The 17902-nt window shown below is 37.9% G+C and overlaps 1 protein-coding gene and 1 pseudogene across 4 annotated transcripts; both read right to left on the bottom strand.

Annotated features, from left to right (window-relative positions):
* Positions 1 to 3206: 3206 nt before the first annotated feature.
* Positions 3207 to 4849, bottom strand: LOC126598696 (uncharacterized; annotated as a pseudogene).
* Positions 4850 to 9321: 4472 nt separating this feature from the next.
* On the bottom strand, positions 9322 to 14888 carry LOC126598688 (probable boron transporter 2). Of its 4 annotated transcripts, none has more exons than XM_050265043.1 (13): positions 14659 to 14888; positions 13510 to 13626; positions 13236 to 13318; positions 12936 to 13128; positions 12702 to 12840; positions 12299 to 12464; positions 11952 to 12118; positions 11631 to 11804; positions 11442 to 11537; positions 10991 to 11128; positions 10586 to 10905; positions 10057 to 10327; positions 9322 to 9808 (listed from the first exon to the last, which is right to left on the bottom strand). In XM_050265043.1, exons 1-13 carry the CDS (start codon positions 14673 to 14675, stop codon positions 9521 to 9523), a joined length of 2169 nt encoding a protein of 722 aa, XP_050121000.1. In that variant the 5' UTR covers positions 14676 to 14888; the 3' UTR covers positions 9322 to 9520. The 4 variants fall into 4 exon arrangements, with proteins under 4 accessions (XP_050121000.1, XP_050121002.1, XP_050121003.1 ...); XM_050265045.1 differs by having other exon boundaries at positions 13510 to 13972; XM_050265046.1 differs by having other exon boundaries at positions 14108 to 14888.
* Positions 14889 to 17902: the final 3014 nt, after the last annotated feature.

The following is a 17902-nucleotide window of genomic DNA, read 5'->3' on the forward strand; positions in this document are numbered from 1 at the left end:
AAGATGCCACATCTACCTATGAGACAGATAAGGAAAGTCAAGACGATACCACACTCCAGTACTTAGAAGTTTCGTGGTTACGAGATCATTCTCCCACAATATTTCCTAATGTCATTTGTACTAAATCATTCACTTGTACTCACTAAAGGAGAGCTTGAACCTATGTACTTGTGTAAACCCTTCACAATTAATGAGAACTCATCTATTCCGTGGACGTAGCCAATCTGGGTGAACCACGTACATCTTGTGTTTGCTTTCCTATCTCTATCCATTTATATACTTATCCACACTAATGACCGGAGCAATCTAGCGAAGATCACAAAAAGTGACCGTTTTCGCTACCTAGGATCTATCTTGCAAGAGAACGGAGAATTAGATGGAGATCTCAACCATAGAATACAAGCTGGATGGATGAAGTGTAAGAGTGCATCCAGCGTGTTGTGTGACCGCCGTAGGCCACTGAAGCTCAAGGGAAAATTTTATAGGACGGCAATAAGGCCATCGATGTTGTATGGCACAGAATGTTGGGCGGTGAAGCATCAACACGTACACAAAATGGGTGTAGGGGAGATGAGGATGCTTCGTGGGATGTATGGGCACACGAGAAAGGATAAGATTGGGAATGAGGATATCCGAGGTAAAGTAGGAGTAGCCAAAATTGAAGAAAATATGAGAGAAAATCGGTCCCGGTGGTTTGGACATGTGCAAAGAATGCCTACTGACGCTCCGGTTTGAAAATGTGACTACGGGACAGAGGTTCAGGGCCGAAGGGGTAGAGGAAGACCTAGGAAAACTTTGGAAGAGACCCTAAGAAAAGACTTGATTTTGGATCTAACGGAGGACATGACATAAAACCGAGCGCAATGGCGTTCTAGGATTCATATAGCCGACCCCACTTAGTGGGAAAAGGCTTTGTTGTTGTTGTTGTTGTTGTTGTTGGAGCCGTTCATTGTGCGTTGCCTTATCTTCCTTCATTTGCCTTCTCGGCTACAAACTCCTAGCAATGACCAAGATCGAGCAAATCCTCAATGAACTTTTTGAGGTTTCTGTAGTTCCTCGTCGTGTGGCCGCATGCTTTGTGATAATTGCAATACTCCTTGGAGTTTGGGTTTGGGTTCACCATTGGGCTTGGTTTCTTGAAAAAGGGTTTATCTTTAATCTTGTTCAAGACATTATTGAGGGAATAGTTCAGTAGAGTGAAGGAGGACGAATCCCTATGGGGCTCCCTGCGTGGTTCCATGCAGTTCGTGTGCCTTGGGTACCCGTTTTTACCTTCGCTACGCTTATACTGAGGCTCATTTGCCTTCTTGTTTGACGACCGTGGTACTGGGGAGAGACCAGATTTGGATGGTTTTTCATTTCACATGTACTCTTCATCCCAAACAACTATTTCTTCTGCTTTATCAAAGCACTCCGCTAGGGTGATGTACTGGTACTTGGATTTGTGGTGCTTGCAACTAAGCTCTAACTCGATAGAGAGTTCCTTCTTGAATGTGGTGACGACCATGCAATCATCAAGTCTGTTTACCTCCGCGTCCTTACTTTATATAGTCTATGAGGCTTTCGTCGTCCTTTTGACGAATCAGGAATTGGGTGTCCCGTCTCACCATTCACCCAATTATATATATAAAAAAAGGCCTTTATGAACTCGTCACTTAGGGTTTTGAAGTCAGTGATCAATCCAGATGGGAGTCCGGCATACCACTTCATGGAATTTCCTTTAAGCGTGGCAGGGAACATTTGCACATCGAGTCCCTATGATTGTACCAAGCCATAACGTTCTGGTATGACATTATGTGGCTCGAAGGGTCAGAGTCCCCTTTGAAGTACCTCACTATCAGCTGTGCGGCTGCGTTTGTTTGGTGGTGCTTCCCAAGCTAAAGTGTTGGAGAGAGGATCACCTTCGTAGCACGACTGTGTGTCGCCCTCTGACAGTGCCTTGGTCGAGCTATTGAAGTCAAAGTTCAACCGCCTTGGGTTAACAAGAAGGGCCTTAGTTGGACTTTAAGTGCCTCCACAGGGTCCCTCGCCCTTAGAGGGGTTTCCACAGTCGTAAGGGCATAAACAAAAGTTGAAAATGACATCGAAGTTGGATCCCCCAAGGTGTTCAAATACCTAATCCCAGTGACCAGGATTCTTGCAGTGTCGCGATCTGGGTAGATTCCAGTTGCAACAATTGCCTTTCAACATCATGGGCAAAGGATGCGTGGTTGCATCGGAGGTTCTCCAACTTTAAGTTGATCTTTTTGAGAATGCTTCAAATGGGGTCAAGTAATGTCTGCAGCTGGAGGGAATGTGGACGCAGGGCATTCTGTCGTCAACATAGTAGACGCGTGGTTAGCAGGTAAGGGCTCGACCACAGGGATGATGATTTCCACCTCAAGGAAACTAGGATTAGAGAAATTAGCCATGATGGAGTAACACTGTTTGCAGGGGAATATGAATGTAAACCCAACATTCCTCTAAGTGGCCAGGAATAAAGAAGGTTGATGATGATATCGTTCTAACATACGGATGTCACGTTGGATAATGACCGTTTATCTCTTCTCCATCATGGGTGAGATAAGCGGCTACGCATCTGACACTTCACTAAGGCCAGAAGGTATTGTGCAATCTAATCCAGTTGCAATAGTGCAACCCGCAGGGAGAAATAAGAGAGAGAGTTTTTTTTTTAATTGTTAAATAAAAAATTAATAATTAATTAATTTTTTATTCTAATTGGTGAAGGGGTGGCCATGGGACCCCGCTCCTACCACGTCATCATTTAACAACCAAATTGACAGAAAATTTAACGGAGGTCTAACATTGCAACAAATTCATAAGTTGAGGTATGTCATTGCAATGTTGAGGTATGAGATTGTGATTCGACTCATAGTTGAGGTAGTTTTGTGTAATTTACCCTTGAAAATAACTAAGAGATCTTAGGACTAGTGAGATAATTGACATATGAACCCCTCATATGAGGGCTATTTTGTTCTTTTTCAGATTACACAGAGAAATATGTATTGAATTCACAAAAACAACATACTACACAATCATGTAAATAGGAGAGTTACAAGGAAATGGCATGCTAGGATTTAACATTCTTACCAGGAAGGATCTCCTTGATTTACCAAAGCAGATGGAAGTTGGTAGACTAGTGGAGTCTGCATTCCGTTGTATGCACTTTCATGCTCTGATATAATTTACTCAAACTTGATTTTTGCGTATACTACTTCGAGCTGTTGATGCAAGCTTATTCCGCAAAAGCTATTCCAAAGAAAAGAACAGATCCACTCCATTAATTTACATATTAAAATCACAATAAAGTATCCAGTATTGCAGAAACAAACATTCTAAAGGGAAGCAGAAGAATGACTGAGAGATGTACTCTCAGTGAGAATCAATAGTAGCTGCGTGAGAAACAAGTATCCAGAGTCCTAATATCCATATATTGACACATCAATGCCTACAAAAGACACTAATTTCACGCAAGCTCGTATGCATATCAAAATATTGAGAGTGAAAACAATTCCACTATTTAACAGACAAACTAACTCTCACTATGCAGAAAACTATACTACCTGATGCTTTAGAGTAGCTAAGCTTTTTGTATGCATAGGAGATTGTGGGATTACTCCATTGGAAGTGGGATGCCGACAAGCCCACATAACATGACCTGGAAGCAAATAATCAGAATTAAAGGAGAACTTTCAAGTTATACGAGTAGGTCAATTCTCTCTCTCAATTTAGCTGGTCCGGAAGCAGCTTACCAGAAAACCCAATCCACTTCCAAAACAATTTACAGAATGAAAGCAGTAAATACATAATTAAAACATAAACTCCTTATCAAAAGAAATAACACTACATCCCAATCCACCTCCAGAAAAAGCAGAGGAATAAGGTCATTAGTTACCATTAAAGCAGCTGTGTTCTCCTGAGTCCATACTTCGTTAACTGCTGCGTAAGTCCTGAAATTAAAAGGGGCAAACAGATATAATTCCCCCTACAATCTAGATGGTTGCCAATAACTAAACCTTAATGTTCTAAAACAACTTAGATATTGATTAAAACCATAACATTCGGTAATCGAAATGAAATTACACAAGTTTAAAACCCCAATTACCTGCTCCCGCATAAGCTTTAGCAGTGTCACTTTCTGTATAAACCTTAAAAACTTGGGACATTAACTGCTTAAAAAATGGGAAAACGATGTCAGAAATTAATAAACCACCACAAACTTGAAACCAGCAGAAGAACCAAGAATTGCGGTTCCGGACCACTTGCCCGATTCTGTCCCATGCCAAACTTGGGCTGAAAATTAAGAAAAACAAAGCAGGATTCGCAGATGTCAGAAATGCTTTCACCCAAAAGAAACACCAGAGAAAGATCAAAGATTTTTAGCCAGGAATCGAAAATCTTAAGGGGTTTTATCTGACCTTAGCAGCCAACATTTTGCTTCGCTTTTCAACTGCCAAAGCGGTCTGTCAATGATCCAATTTCTAGAAATATCGAGACAATTCCAATCAATTCAAGCTAACATTCAAAACAAAGCAACTTCCAGAAAAGGAACACTGAATTTGTGAAAAGTAAACCCTAATTTTTTTCAAAACGACTTCAAATTTGCACGAACGGTAAAATTCAAATTTCAAAACGCAGCCCTAATTGAATCGATCCTTCGAATAAATTCGATTTATAAAGAATTAAATGGAAACGATAATTTCTTGCATAGATTCGTCGAAGAAAGCGTACCTTCCGCGACGTCATCTGGAGTTGGAGATATCTCTTGCTTTTCTCGGTTTCTGATCTTCGGAGATGGAGAGGAATGAGAAAAGTCGACCGTTGCAAAGGTCTTGTCTGATTCTTCCTGTTAAAGTAGCGGCCTTTAATTCTTTCGTTTTTTGAAATATAGATCCGATTTTACGTTTTTAACCCTTTCCTCATTTGTTTGGTCAACTATACCCCCTTATCAACTTTCAAGCACTACCTTGATTTGTGACATTTTTTTTCAAGTATTATATTGATCAATTTTCAATTTCAATGACTATCTTGATGTGATTGGTCAATTTCAGGGACTATTTGTGATAAAAACCCAAAAAGAATAAGATTGTTCTTTGTGGATTTGGATTTTCCATACAAGATTTACACAATGTGCATTTGCACCCAAAAAAAGGCAATGTGCATGTGCACCAACAAAGGGAATGCATCCTAAATTGTTTATTAATAATTAATGTACCAATTAAAATTATAATACCGCTCTATCTCTTCCTTGTGTTTTACCCTCTGCTAGCCTCTTACCACACGTTAGGGGTGAGGCGTCAGGTGGGTTAGTCAAGTTGGATTTCAACCCGTTGGCCAACCCAGGTTCGTGTTAGAATTGTTCAAATCAATTGTTACTCAAGAAAATTAGCAACCCAACCCAGCTAAATTATTCTTAGGTGGGTTGGGTTGGGCTGGTTCCATGGATTGGGCTTGATTGGTTTCTTTTTTATTCCTATTGTGAGTATGAGAGACAAATAATCAATACTTACGTCAAATAGGCCTAAATCATGTGAATTTTTTTTTTAACTAACGACATTCTCTACACTAAGGGGAGGGGTGGGCTTAACCTCACAATGAACTAGCAATAATGTGGTTCAAACACTTTTGACAAGAATCGAACCTAAGGCATCTCACTTAAAAGTGAAGAGGTACCACTAGATCGTACTACTAAGTAGCAATTTGATGTTGTTATGTCACTACATGTTACTAATGCATAAAGAGAAATGCTAAGGGCACTCTCTCAAAGTGGGACCCTCCATGTACTTTCTTTCACCTCACAGTTTAACGTCAATTCATGTGCCAACATTATAAAGCATTGTGCAAAAAACATGACGTGGCAGAGAATCTCCTTAGCATTTCTCATACATAAATTTCACTATTAAAATCAAGCATTAATAAACAAGTGCATTTAACAGTTACTAGATTTTACGTATAAATCTATTTAATATATGTGTATGTTTAAGAATTATTGTCATCTAGGTAGGCTGGTTTCAATCAGTTTAGTAATACTTCAACCCAACACAACCCACCTATTGAATGAGTAGTCGGATTTTTATCCAAAAATAAAGATTTTATGTTTAGAACCCCACCCAACCCAACCCAACCCATATCAGGTGGGTTAGTCGATAGACCCACTAAAATGCCCACCCCTACCACACACTGACGCATGTGATAATTCGCTCTTTTACATTTATTCTTTACTTATAATTTTTATTCTTTTTGTGAAGCCTTGTGATCTTAAAGCGTGGTTCTGACTTTCTAATAGTAAATATAGATTAATGGGAAGGTAATATTCAAATTTGTGACATCTTCCATCATTAAAAAAAGAATATCACTAGATCAAAAGCCAGTTGATTATCTGTTCTATGTTGGCCGAGGTCCCAACTTTGAATCCCCGTCTGAGGCATCAGTCCCATATGGCCCTCGCGACCAAATCGTGCATTTAGCCTCAACAAAATTTGGATTGGAGCCACAAAAACCCATGCATAAACAATACTATTTGATAACAACGATATGGTGGGGAATGAAATTAGCAACTTTGGAATGCAGTGATAAACACTCTTGACTAATTGAGTTACAAATTCATTTTCAATTAATCAAAGACTCAAATATATGACTTGGAGCTTGGTTTTGTTCAAAAAGATATTAATATTGTGTTTAGGTTGCCCAATTTTACACCATCGGTCCTATGCAATCAAGATTATTGAATGAAGAGTTTATAGATGTTTAGAACTAATTACTGCACTGCCGGCCCATACATATTTCAGACCGTTTGATGAACGAAATTGGTCGTATTCTATCTGATCAACAAAAACTTTATAATAAACCATTTAGGTTTAGGGTGTGTTTGTTTGAGCTCGCTAGCTTTCGCTGGTTTGGACTGGACTATGTAGTAGTCTAGTCCCGTGTTTGTTAACAGTCCGAGACTAAGTTTAATGAGATTAGAAGGGACTCGCGGGGACTAACTCCCTCACTAGTAGACCTATCAAGAACCATGGGATTAGCGGGGACTAACTCCCTCACGTATTCCTCTGCTCCTATGTTTTCACAAACGCCAAGAGCCACCATAATTCCCCCTCGCCAATTCCCCCTTCCCCTCCTCCTCTCTCCTCACTTTCTCCTCTTTCTGCTCCGCCGAGATTCGAGCTCGGCTCGAACTCGGCCTTGACGACGACAGTTGCTCCATCTTGCTGGTACTGTAGTTCTGCTGCTGTGGCGGCGACTAAGTAGCAGTCGGCTTCTCCTACACATAAGATATTCTAAGCACGCTTGGGAGTTGCTGGTCAAAGAGCCTCGTGAGCCACGATTTGAAGATGGGTTGTGCCGAGTCGACCCGGCTTGGCTCGATCAAATTCTCGGAATCGATATTAATCGGTTGGATCTCATCGGAATGGCATGGGTTTTACAAACTGCAAATTACTTCAGAAAAACTGGAGGTGAAATTCGAATCAGTTTGGTATGTGCAGAGGTTGTGGGTGATGTTTTTTTGTAGTGAGGGAGAGGGTAAGGGTAATACGGCAAAGTTTTGTAGGATACTAGCAAATTTAAAAGTCTAGTTCCATTGCAAAATGGAAAAAATAAAATATTGGGACTAAAATATTTTAGTCCAAGATTTAGTCTAGCACTGCATCAAACACTTCACTATTTTTATCCTGCTTAGTCTAAGCCAATCCAATCCAGCTTAGTCTCTGCAGCTAGTCTAGTCCGAGACAGTCCGGTGCAACAAACACATCCTTAGTGGTTAAGATAATGATAACTACGTCCATTTTGATTTATCATGTTTAGCCGTGTTCGTCTCTCATGCACGTGCCAATGATAAAAGATTGACCACCACCTATTTTTGGTTTTGGCAGGATATATGGCATTTGTGATGTGATTTGGGCACCATTATCATTTGGCTACATCATCCATTTGGTTTACCATTATCCATTTGGGATTTTATTCGTATTATCAACTGACCATAAAAGATGATTTGGTCACCATTATTACTTGATGGCAGATGATTTTGTTATCATCAAAAGATGATTTGGTGTTCACGGGTAGACTCTACGACACGTCCAAGTGCGTTGGTCCAACAAATACAAGACACTATGCAACAAGAGAGGATTTTTAACTCAACACGCAAATTATCACTCTACGCAAACTGTCTCAACTCTTTTGAGAAAATACTATCTGCTCCACTAACAAGTTAGCACAAAGTCAGTTTGGTTAAACAGGTTTGGAGTTGGCAGCCGACGGACGATTACAATTTAGTTAAACAGAATTTTGCAGAGATAATCTGCGAAGGTGACAATTTGGTTAAATATCATTGGAGTCATAGAATCAACTCGGCCTAGGAGTCTTGACAGTTTGGTTAAACAAGTAGTTCTCCTTTTTCGATTGGTTATTTATCCCAAGTCCGTCGGCGAAGGGTCTTTGATTCTCTCTCCGAACGATATCACTTCATTAGCTTTCTCGGCAAGTGGAGTGTTCTATGGTCGGATATTCCCAAGTGACGTTCAATGTTCTGCATATCGATGGTCGACTACTTTTATCATAAAGATTAAAGACACTCATTTCTTTCGAGTACCTTTGTCCCCACAATCTAATTCCAGTTCAGCGGACCTATATTTGAATCAGGTGCTTACACAGAGAAAGTGTCACTAGTTTTACATTAGCTTTGAGTGGTCGCTAGAAAGTGACCCTCAGACAAGGGTGGCATCTTTATGGGAAACTTTAGTTAGGTATTAGTGCTGGGTTACTTGGTTGCTGGGTCCCTAAAAGTGGGTTAACAATCTTAGCCAGTACCATAAAGCTGAGTGGAAGGCCAGCTTGTAAAACAAAAAGGCCACTTGGGAGATACTCCAAACCAAAGCAGATTTTGTAGTGGAGAGTAAGCATGCAATATTCCACCATCTAATGCAAATCCTAGATGATCAGCCTTGTCATCTGTCGAGTATTTATGCAGTCTGTTTCTAATCGCTATCAAATATCAATCAAAGTTTTAGAGTGGGAGACACGAGTTGCAAAATCATAGTGGCATGCATGATAAGAATGGAGGGGAATTCCAAGAATATTCAGTTCAATCCTAGAGACCAAATGAGTGTTTCAAGTACAAATATCCTACTAAGCCTCGAGTATTCAAACAGATGGATTCAGTGTTCTTCACTCAGATTTTTGTGGTAAGGTTTGGTGAATACAATGGATTCAGTGTTATTCACTCAGATTTTTTTCGAAAACTTTGGAAAACTGAAAACCGAATGGTTAAAAGAACATGCTGCTAGTGGATATGAACAAATTAAAGCTGTAAATGATCTAAGATTGAATCAGGGATTTTGTAGGCTGCGTAGTTTGCATTTAGTTTGAATGAGAAAATTACGTGTATAATTACAGCTCTTGCATTATCGTAATCATGAAAAGTTAGAAACACACCTACAAAGATGACACTTCGTTACACACAAACTTAGTTCATAACCTCTCGAGATCATTGCCAAGAATAATCTCACCAGAGTTGCAATTTTTAGCTTGAAGAACCACGAGAGATTTGTCCGAGGGTAGATGGCCCAGGGCTGGAAGCCTGTGTTGTTTCAAGTCCCTGTGCACTCAGTCGGGGGCTTCTTTCTCCTCTCAGTAAACGGGGGCAGTGCACTATCTGTGACATCCTTGGGCTACCTTCTAGCGGAGTAGGGTTCAAACTTGATGTTTTTGAACTATGAGTGTGGTGGATCTCGCCGCGGCTTCTTGTGATAATTTCATCAAGCATCTCCCCACCGTCTATGTTAGTGGTTCTTGATTGAAGATCCAGATCCTGTCATGCATAGAAAGCATCAGCATCGGTACAAAAATTTCTAAAAGATAAGCTAATAAAGGCTTCCTAGAAGCACTTTAGTAGGACAGAGTCTGAATAGCATATGTTCTAATCTGATCCAAATTTCAGATTTATACCCCTTCTGGTCGAACTCAATGCCCAACTCAGGTTTCTTTTCATGCTATAGAACTCAAGACGTTTACAATTTTTTCACATACATACCGAATGAAAGGATTGAGATAACTCACTTCAAGGGGCAGGTTGAAAGTGATGGAAGGGGCTTCCTCATATTCTGCAGCATCCAGGTCTTGAAGGTGAGCACCTTTGAAAAACTTAGGGAGAAAATACTGCCGCACTGGGACTAGAAGCATGATCAACAATGGGAATAGCACCCCAGCAATCGGGATCCATGTTAAGCCAAAACACATAAGCAAGTAAGCCGTCTGGAACAATGTGAAGGTCACAATTGTTTTGAAAGGCACTGTCTCAAGAAAGGTTCCATGATTCTTCTCCAGCACCCTAGCAAGATGGATTATGGTTACCATTTGACGATTTTTTAAAAGATAATACGAGTCATGCTCTAGATTAAGAAAAATGGTACCATTTAAGTCTGAGGAAGTTAAACTTTAAGATTTGAAGATTCTAAAACATGTTCAGGTGCAGACGTATGTAGAAATTCAGAAGCAAACCATGTGGTATAACATACAATATCCAATATGCGGAAGAGTATTTAGTGAAAGAATTGTTAGTACATTACAAGGGAAAGCACCAACTTACTTGTATCTTCGACTTGGAGCAGTGAAAAGAAACAATATTCTCTCCCAAAATTGATTTCCAGGCAAGCTTTCAATCGCCATGAAAGCAAAATAACCCCAAAGAACTGATGTTGGGATTTTTTTCAAAACAGGCATAGCACCTACACAACAACCAGCCATCAATGATTGAAGCAGATTGCTGAGACGTTGCTCTTTTACTTCAATGGGCAGAAGATCGTCAATATCCTTATCCACATCAAAAACAGTCTCATCAACAGGGGCATCAATGTAGCCAGCACTAGAGGCCAATTGGAGTGTGGATTCTTTCAGCTCTTTTAGTCCCTGTTCGAATCACAAATTTTAAAGCAGAAGGGTAAAAGATATAAACTTTTGTATCAATCATGAATAATGTAGTAGATAGATTTACCAAAGCAGATGGAAGTTGGTAGACTAGTGGAGTCTGCATTCCATTGTATGCATCTTTCATGCGCTGGTATAATTCACTCAAACTTGAATTTTTGCGTATACTACTTCGAGCTGTTGATGCAAGCTTATTCCGCAAAAGCTATTCCAAAGAAAAGAACAGATCCACTCTATTAATTTACATATTAAAATCACAATAAAGTATTCGCTATTGCAGAAACAAACATTCTAAGGGGAAGCAGAACAATGACTGAGAGAAGTCCTGTCAGTGAGAATCAATCGTAGCAGCATGAGAAACAATTATCAAGAGTCCTAATATCCATATATTGACGCATCAAATGCCTACAAAAGACACTAGTTTCACACAAGCTCGTAGGCTTATCAAAATCTTGAGAGTGAACAGTTCCGCTATTTAACAGACAAGCTAACTCTCACTACACAGAAAACTATAGTACCTGATGTTTTAGAGTAGCTAAGCTTTTTGTATGCATAGGAGATTGTGGGATTACTCCATTGGAAGGGGGAATGCCAATAAGCCCACATAACATGACCTGGAAGCGAATAATCAGAATTAAAGGAGAACTTCAAGGTATACGAGTAGGTAAAATCTCTGTCTCAATTTAGCTGGTCTGGAAGCAGCTTACCAGAAAACCCAGAAGGAGAAGGTCATAATGATATGAAGCCGGTTTCTTCAGATTAAATTCTTTCTGTTGGGCAAGTTGAGATGCAACACTGTGATCAAAGTAGTAGAGCACAGCGATCATAGTTGCTGGTATAAATGCTCCAACTATATATAATGGAGGTACATTCATCATCTCCTGCACAATTAAACAGCATGAGTTCGTAGATGGGATTTAAAGGAAAGAAAGCACAAATTTGGCTCTGTAAGATCCAATTAGATGTAAGGCTTAGATGTAATGGAAATGTTTTACAAAGTGCTTGGGAAACAATCTCTACAATTTCACCTTGATAACTGTCCAATTTGAGTATGCACCAGGAGACCATGGGTTTGGACTGAACAGTCGTCTTGGGATCCCTCTAGGGACATCATTAACTGGTATGTAAGAGGCCGCAGTCCAAACAAGCACCATAAATGGAACTCCATAATCCGCAATTAATCCCCGTAGGCAACCTATAACATTTGTCAGACAGGAATGTTTCTAAGGTATATAGTTGACATAGTTGACGTACAAAACTGACCACTCTCAGAGATTCAATTAAACTTTTCACCAGAGAAATAGGGTTGCATTATAAATGAATATGATTTGATCTTTCAACTTCTTACTAGGGCTCAAAAGTAAATTCCACGTACCTGTGCCATAACGCCAGGATCTAGCTTTACGGCTTCTCAATGCAGTTAAAAGAAGGCCAAATGACAGAACTAGCGCAAACATTCCATTGCCAAACCGCCAAGAAGGTTGCAGTGCAGTCTGATTGGGATTTTCTCTCTGGGGTATGCCAAATTCCTCCACGAGTCCCTGTAGAATGGTTTCATAAGTTGGATTCATTATGAAGCGAATAGTTCTAGAGCATAGAAGTACAGAGATGTTTGAAATATAATTCTTTTGTTCCTGAAAATAACACCACCCCAGAAATTAATGAATTGAGATATCCTTTTGGAATTCATGTACAATTAAATCTAAAAAGGTTTAAAATTCTCGTATACCAAATAAAAATTGATAAACTAATAGTGAAGGATCATAAAGAAGACCCACCTTTATGGCCTGCTGCATAAAAAGCATTGCAATTAGCAGACCAAACAATTCACCAGCAACACGCGTAAACCTATTGATAATAGAGCATGCACCCAGAACCGCCAGCAAGAAGAGCAAAAGGGCTGTCCACATACATACCCTAGATACCCATACCATGGGGAAACAATGTTCAGTTTCATCAGAAAATCAATTGCTTTGCAATTTTAAGATTTCCAAAGTGTTCTAGAGAGATACCATCCAGTCCAGGCTAAGAAGAGTTTCTGCCCCAAATCCTTCCGGTCCTTAGCAAAGTTGAACATAAATGTATACATCAATACCGTTGGCTCAGCCACCCCTAGTATAAGCAGGGGCTGGCCTCCAACAATTGAGTGGATTATGCCACAAAGTGATGTGGATGCAAGAGTCTGTACTGCAGTCAAGCTTCCATCTGTAAATATACATAAATACAGCACTTTTCAGAAAATTACCTCCAAAAGAGAAACTCTGAGAGGACATGACAATCAAAAGAAAAATAAAAAAAAGGTATTGTTCGACTTGTATTTCTTTCGAGCTGTTCCCCAAATGAGATAACAGGAATTGCTGAAGCAAAGAATATGTATGTTGTTGGCGCCAAGATCCTACACAAAAAGAAAAAAACATAACAATCACGATAACTTGAGTAAGGTACAATGCAGAAGTGCCAATATGAAATATTGTTTGGACAAAAAGCTTCCTAAGCTGTGATGCTTATCAGATGATTTTCATTAGAAACATGAAAGTGTCCTCTTTTTGTGATAAAAAAAAAATGAGAAATAATACATTCACGAACCTGATTCCCGCACGTAAACCACCAGTCCAATCCTGTTTGTAGCACAGAAGTCTCCCCTTGAGGTCATTCTTTATCCCGCGAAAGGGAACAAATGTTTCTTCCATAATAACTCCAATACTTTGAAAACAAGAAAACAGAAACTTTTTGAGTTCTTGTTTGAGTGACAAGTAACCAGGTCGTTAAAGTTCAGATCCAAATTGCAAGGGACTCGAGAGGCGTATGTGGTTTCTAAGGTTGTATTAGGATATCAATATATACGTACGATATTACGGGCAGACAGAGAAAGATTTCTTGACCATCATAGAGTTTTGAAGGTGAAAAACAAGCGGGATAGAAAAGTGTTGAGTCATCGAATTTTTGAAGTATGATAGACCCTTAATGAGGTCCATATATGAATGAACTGATACAGGAAGTGTGAAATTTACATTTCAAGGAATCAATCAAGAACGTGGCAGATATTTCCCTGAAGAACAAAAGAATCAGTTAGCAAATTTAGCTACTTAGATTCCATATCTTGTGCGAGCCAAGGTTTAGCGAATCAAATTCATTGTGAATCAATCAGGAAGTTTGAAAATTAACGAAATGAGCAAGCACTTACCATATGCTCAAATCACACTACTAGCAGTAAACTTGGACAAAGCTTGGATCCACTACCCCACCCTTATCTTATCAGAAAAGGCTCCTAATTGTTACCAGGTGCATAAAATGCTAAAACAGCAGATATTTGGTACAAATTTACGAGCTTTAACTGGCGAAAATCGCAATCAAGTTCCACACTTTGAGGGTTTCACAGCAAGAACAAGCAAATTAGCGAAAACCCATCATCATAAACAGCATTTGGAATGGTTTAGAACAATTTTAAGCAAATGTGCACTCACAGAACACAAGAAAATGCTTCTTTTTGCTGATGGAACAAAAGAAAAGATTCGAAATTTGGAAAAAAAACTGGACAAAGGAATTCTATGCAGCCAGATTAGCGAGAACCCATGATTGATATTACAGGTAACTTAGAACCCTTTTGAGCAAATGGGCAGTGACCAAATAGAGAAAATAACAAAGAAGAAAACTTTACTCGAGATTACATTATTTAACAAAAACCCTTTGCCCTTTGGGATTGGAGCAAAAAAGCACAGAAAATTCAGAACTCACAGAGAATGTGCAAGCATGTAGCTACATCTCCTGGGAGGGAGCAAGTTTTCTGTATAAAAATGGCAGAAAGGCAGAAGGAGAACGAGACTCCAAAGTGTTCAGAACAGCAGCTACTGACTTCTGAGGGAATAAATGGCAAGTGAGAGAATTAGAAGGGAATTTCGTAAACGAACTCGGAAATGAAAGGATTTTGGCGTGAGTGAGACAGTGTGTGGTGACTAGAAACAATTAACTCTCTTCCAGCACTGGAATATATATACAGACTACATGATGAGTTGTGAGAGAGAGAGAGTGGAAAATATGATAAAAATTTTAATTTTTTTTTAATGGTAGATAACACTAACTGAATCCGGATCCTTGCCGGATCCTCTTTGTGAGGATTTCGGGAATTTATGAATTGTATTCGTTCATCGTACATCGTATAGTCAGAAATCATTTAAATATTTTTATTTAAAATTAAATACAAAGAGTACCTGACAAAAACTGATCACACGAAGTACGATGAACATGGACGATTCACGAATCCCTAGGATCTTCACCAAAGGGATCCAGAGAGGATCCTCTTGGACACTAACTAATGCGAAAAATAAAAATAAAACTAATGAAAATAATTTGAAAATGACTTGAAAAGTTTTAATCAAAATTACAAAAATGTGTTGTAAGTGAATAGTAACATGAGTGATTTTTTAGAGTAAAAATATCATTTTAGTTAAAAATGAACAGTATCATAAATGTTTCGTTAAAACCCCTAAAAATAAATGACGGGAAATATGATTTAAGTAGTTAAAAATATTTACTATTCCGTTTGAGCTTCTAAGTCCACTCAATATTACTTGTATAAAAAATATTACAAATAATACCATTATATTCCTATTTTACCCTTACTCTACTGAATAAAAATTCTAATTACCAAGGATCTTTATGTAAAAAGCAAAACTGAATTTATAGTCGTCTAAACCCCACTTTCTACTCACGTGTACAATAACTTCTACCAACTATTCAACCGATTATAAGATGTGAGTAATTGCCAATATTAATAATAAAATTGTTTTCGTTTGTGCTTTTTAAAGAAAAATTGCTACTTAGATCAAATAATTGTATCATTATTTATAAGGAAAACTAACGATAAATCTAAATAAACTTTTTTTTAATAAAAAGTCATTTTTAAAGTATGGTGAATAGTGATATTTAAAGGTAAAAATATAATTTTTTATTAAAAATAAACAGTACCAAAAATATTTTATTAAAACTCTCTTATTTATATCATCATTCTAATACGATAGAATTGACATACGTTGGTCCGACTCAAATATGTGGGTGAGAAGTGGGAAGGGAAGACAAAAACAGTCATGCAACTCAAAGCTTTCTGCCACCTGTTCGAAAAAGAGAGAATTTTTAGTGTAACTGAAACACAGAGTAATATACCACGTGTAATTATATAAATTGAAATACGTGCCTTAAAAAGCTAATAACTTAAAAAAAATTTCTCACTATTTAAATAAAAATACAAAATGTATCACTCATGTTCCAGTCACATTGAAAATTTTATCTCCTCAGAAGAAGAGAAAATTGAGAAATAATGTTTTAGGCTTCTTCTGGAGAGAATGACAAAATACCATAACACATTGATTTGGACATATTTTATATTTTATTTTCCAACCACACTGAAAAATATATCTTCCTAAAAGTATAGAAAATTCAAGAATAATGTTTTAGGCGGAGGTAGATTGTCTGCCCTTCTGTTTGGGTGTCTTTCTCATCCTCTCCTATTTTGTACGGTCACGGTTAAGCCACGTTAATATTTTATATTTTTTTTATAGATATAATAAGAATATAAAATGTTGGCGTGATTTAACCGTGACCGCATAAATATAAAGGGATGGAGTGTATGAGAAGTGGGAGGGCAGAGAAACCAGGTCCATTTTAGGCTGCATCTCGAGAGAATGACAAAATACCGTAACACATGGATTTGAACATATTTTATTTTCGGTTACACGAACACACTGATATTGACACCCTCTCACTTTTAGCTTCCTACCGTTTTGTTTGCTTTGAAATGTTTCGAGATTTCTCTTCTAAATTATTAATTAGGTGTTGGTTTAGAGTGTGGGTATCAACCTTCTAGTGCGTAAACCTCTTCTAAATTATTAATTTGGTGTTGGTTTAGAGTTTGGGTATCAATCTTCTAGTGCGTGTCTATTTTCTTGTACGTATTTTCATTATAAATTAGTAGTTATTTTTTTCTTCTAAATTTCGGCAATGGCTTTTTCCTTTTTTTCTCTTTTCTTAATAGTATCTATCATCTTGTACGTATTCTTGTTCTATTAATGAATATCATAATTTTTTGTCAAAAGTTTAAGTTCTCTCTTCACTCGTGTAATGATGATAAGTATGAGCGCTAGCTTAGTATTATGGTTTTTGTGGTGTTGGAGTTCATTTTGAGTTTTTATTTGTGGACTCTCACTCAAACATTGTGTGTTTGATGAATTTTTTTTTTTTATAAAAATATTTAAATTTGAGATATTGAGAAGAAAAATATCTTGAAACATAAGCTAATAACTAGATGCATGATTGGAGATAGGATCCTCACCGGATCCTCTTTGTGAGGATCTGGTGATCTTTTAATCATGTCATTTTATCGTGTATTATGTGATCAAAAATTATTTTCAATTATATTATTCAAAATTGAACACAAACAGTACTTAATGAAAACTGACTGCATGATATACGAAAAACGGACTTGATTAAAGAATTTTCGGGATCTTCACAAAGATGATCGGCGAGGATCCTATCTCGCAAGATTGGATGCACTATTTTGGAGCATTAGTGGCCGGTATGCATTCTGCACAATGCAAGTACAAACTTCAACAACCCCCCAACCCCAACTCTCGTTCCGTACGATCTAAAAGTTAATGTTTATATTTTTATCTTCTTTTTATGGGTAAGAAGAAGTGAGATAAAAGTTTAGCCAATAATATTCAATGTTAATGATCTACATAAAGATGGATGTCACTATATAATAATTTAAGAGTAATATTAGGAAAATTAAATTTGTAGATTAAATTTGTAAATTAAATAATATGTCACAAATAGAAAATAAGCACGTTTAGCAACGTTTAAGTAATAATTCAATCATCAACTTCTATGTTATTTAGTTTACAAAATGTAGTCTCTCTAGCATTACTCATAATTTAATACTTCTCTTTACTTTCAAATTACAGGTTTTTATAAGTTTCGAAGGTGG

The sequence above is a fragment of the Malus sylvestris genome, chromosome 14 (assembly GCF_916048215.2).
Source record: "Malus sylvestris chromosome 14, drMalSylv7.2, whole genome shotgun sequence".
NCBI classification, from domain to species: Eukaryota; Viridiplantae; Streptophyta; class Magnoliopsida; order Rosales; family Rosaceae; genus Malus; species Malus sylvestris.

Excerpts from the sequence above, each read along its gene's own strand:
- LOC126598688 (XM_050265043.1), bottom strand. Across the intron at positions 13,319-13,509 it reads GGTTTACGTGCGGGAATCAG|GATCTTGGCGCCAACAACAT; the intron begins GTTCGTGAATGT and ends CTTTTTGTGTAG. Across the intron at positions 11,538-11,630 it reads TTCTCCTTCTGGGTTTTCTG|GTCATGTTATGTGGGCTTAT; the intron begins GTAAGCTGCTTC and ends ATTCGCTTCCAG.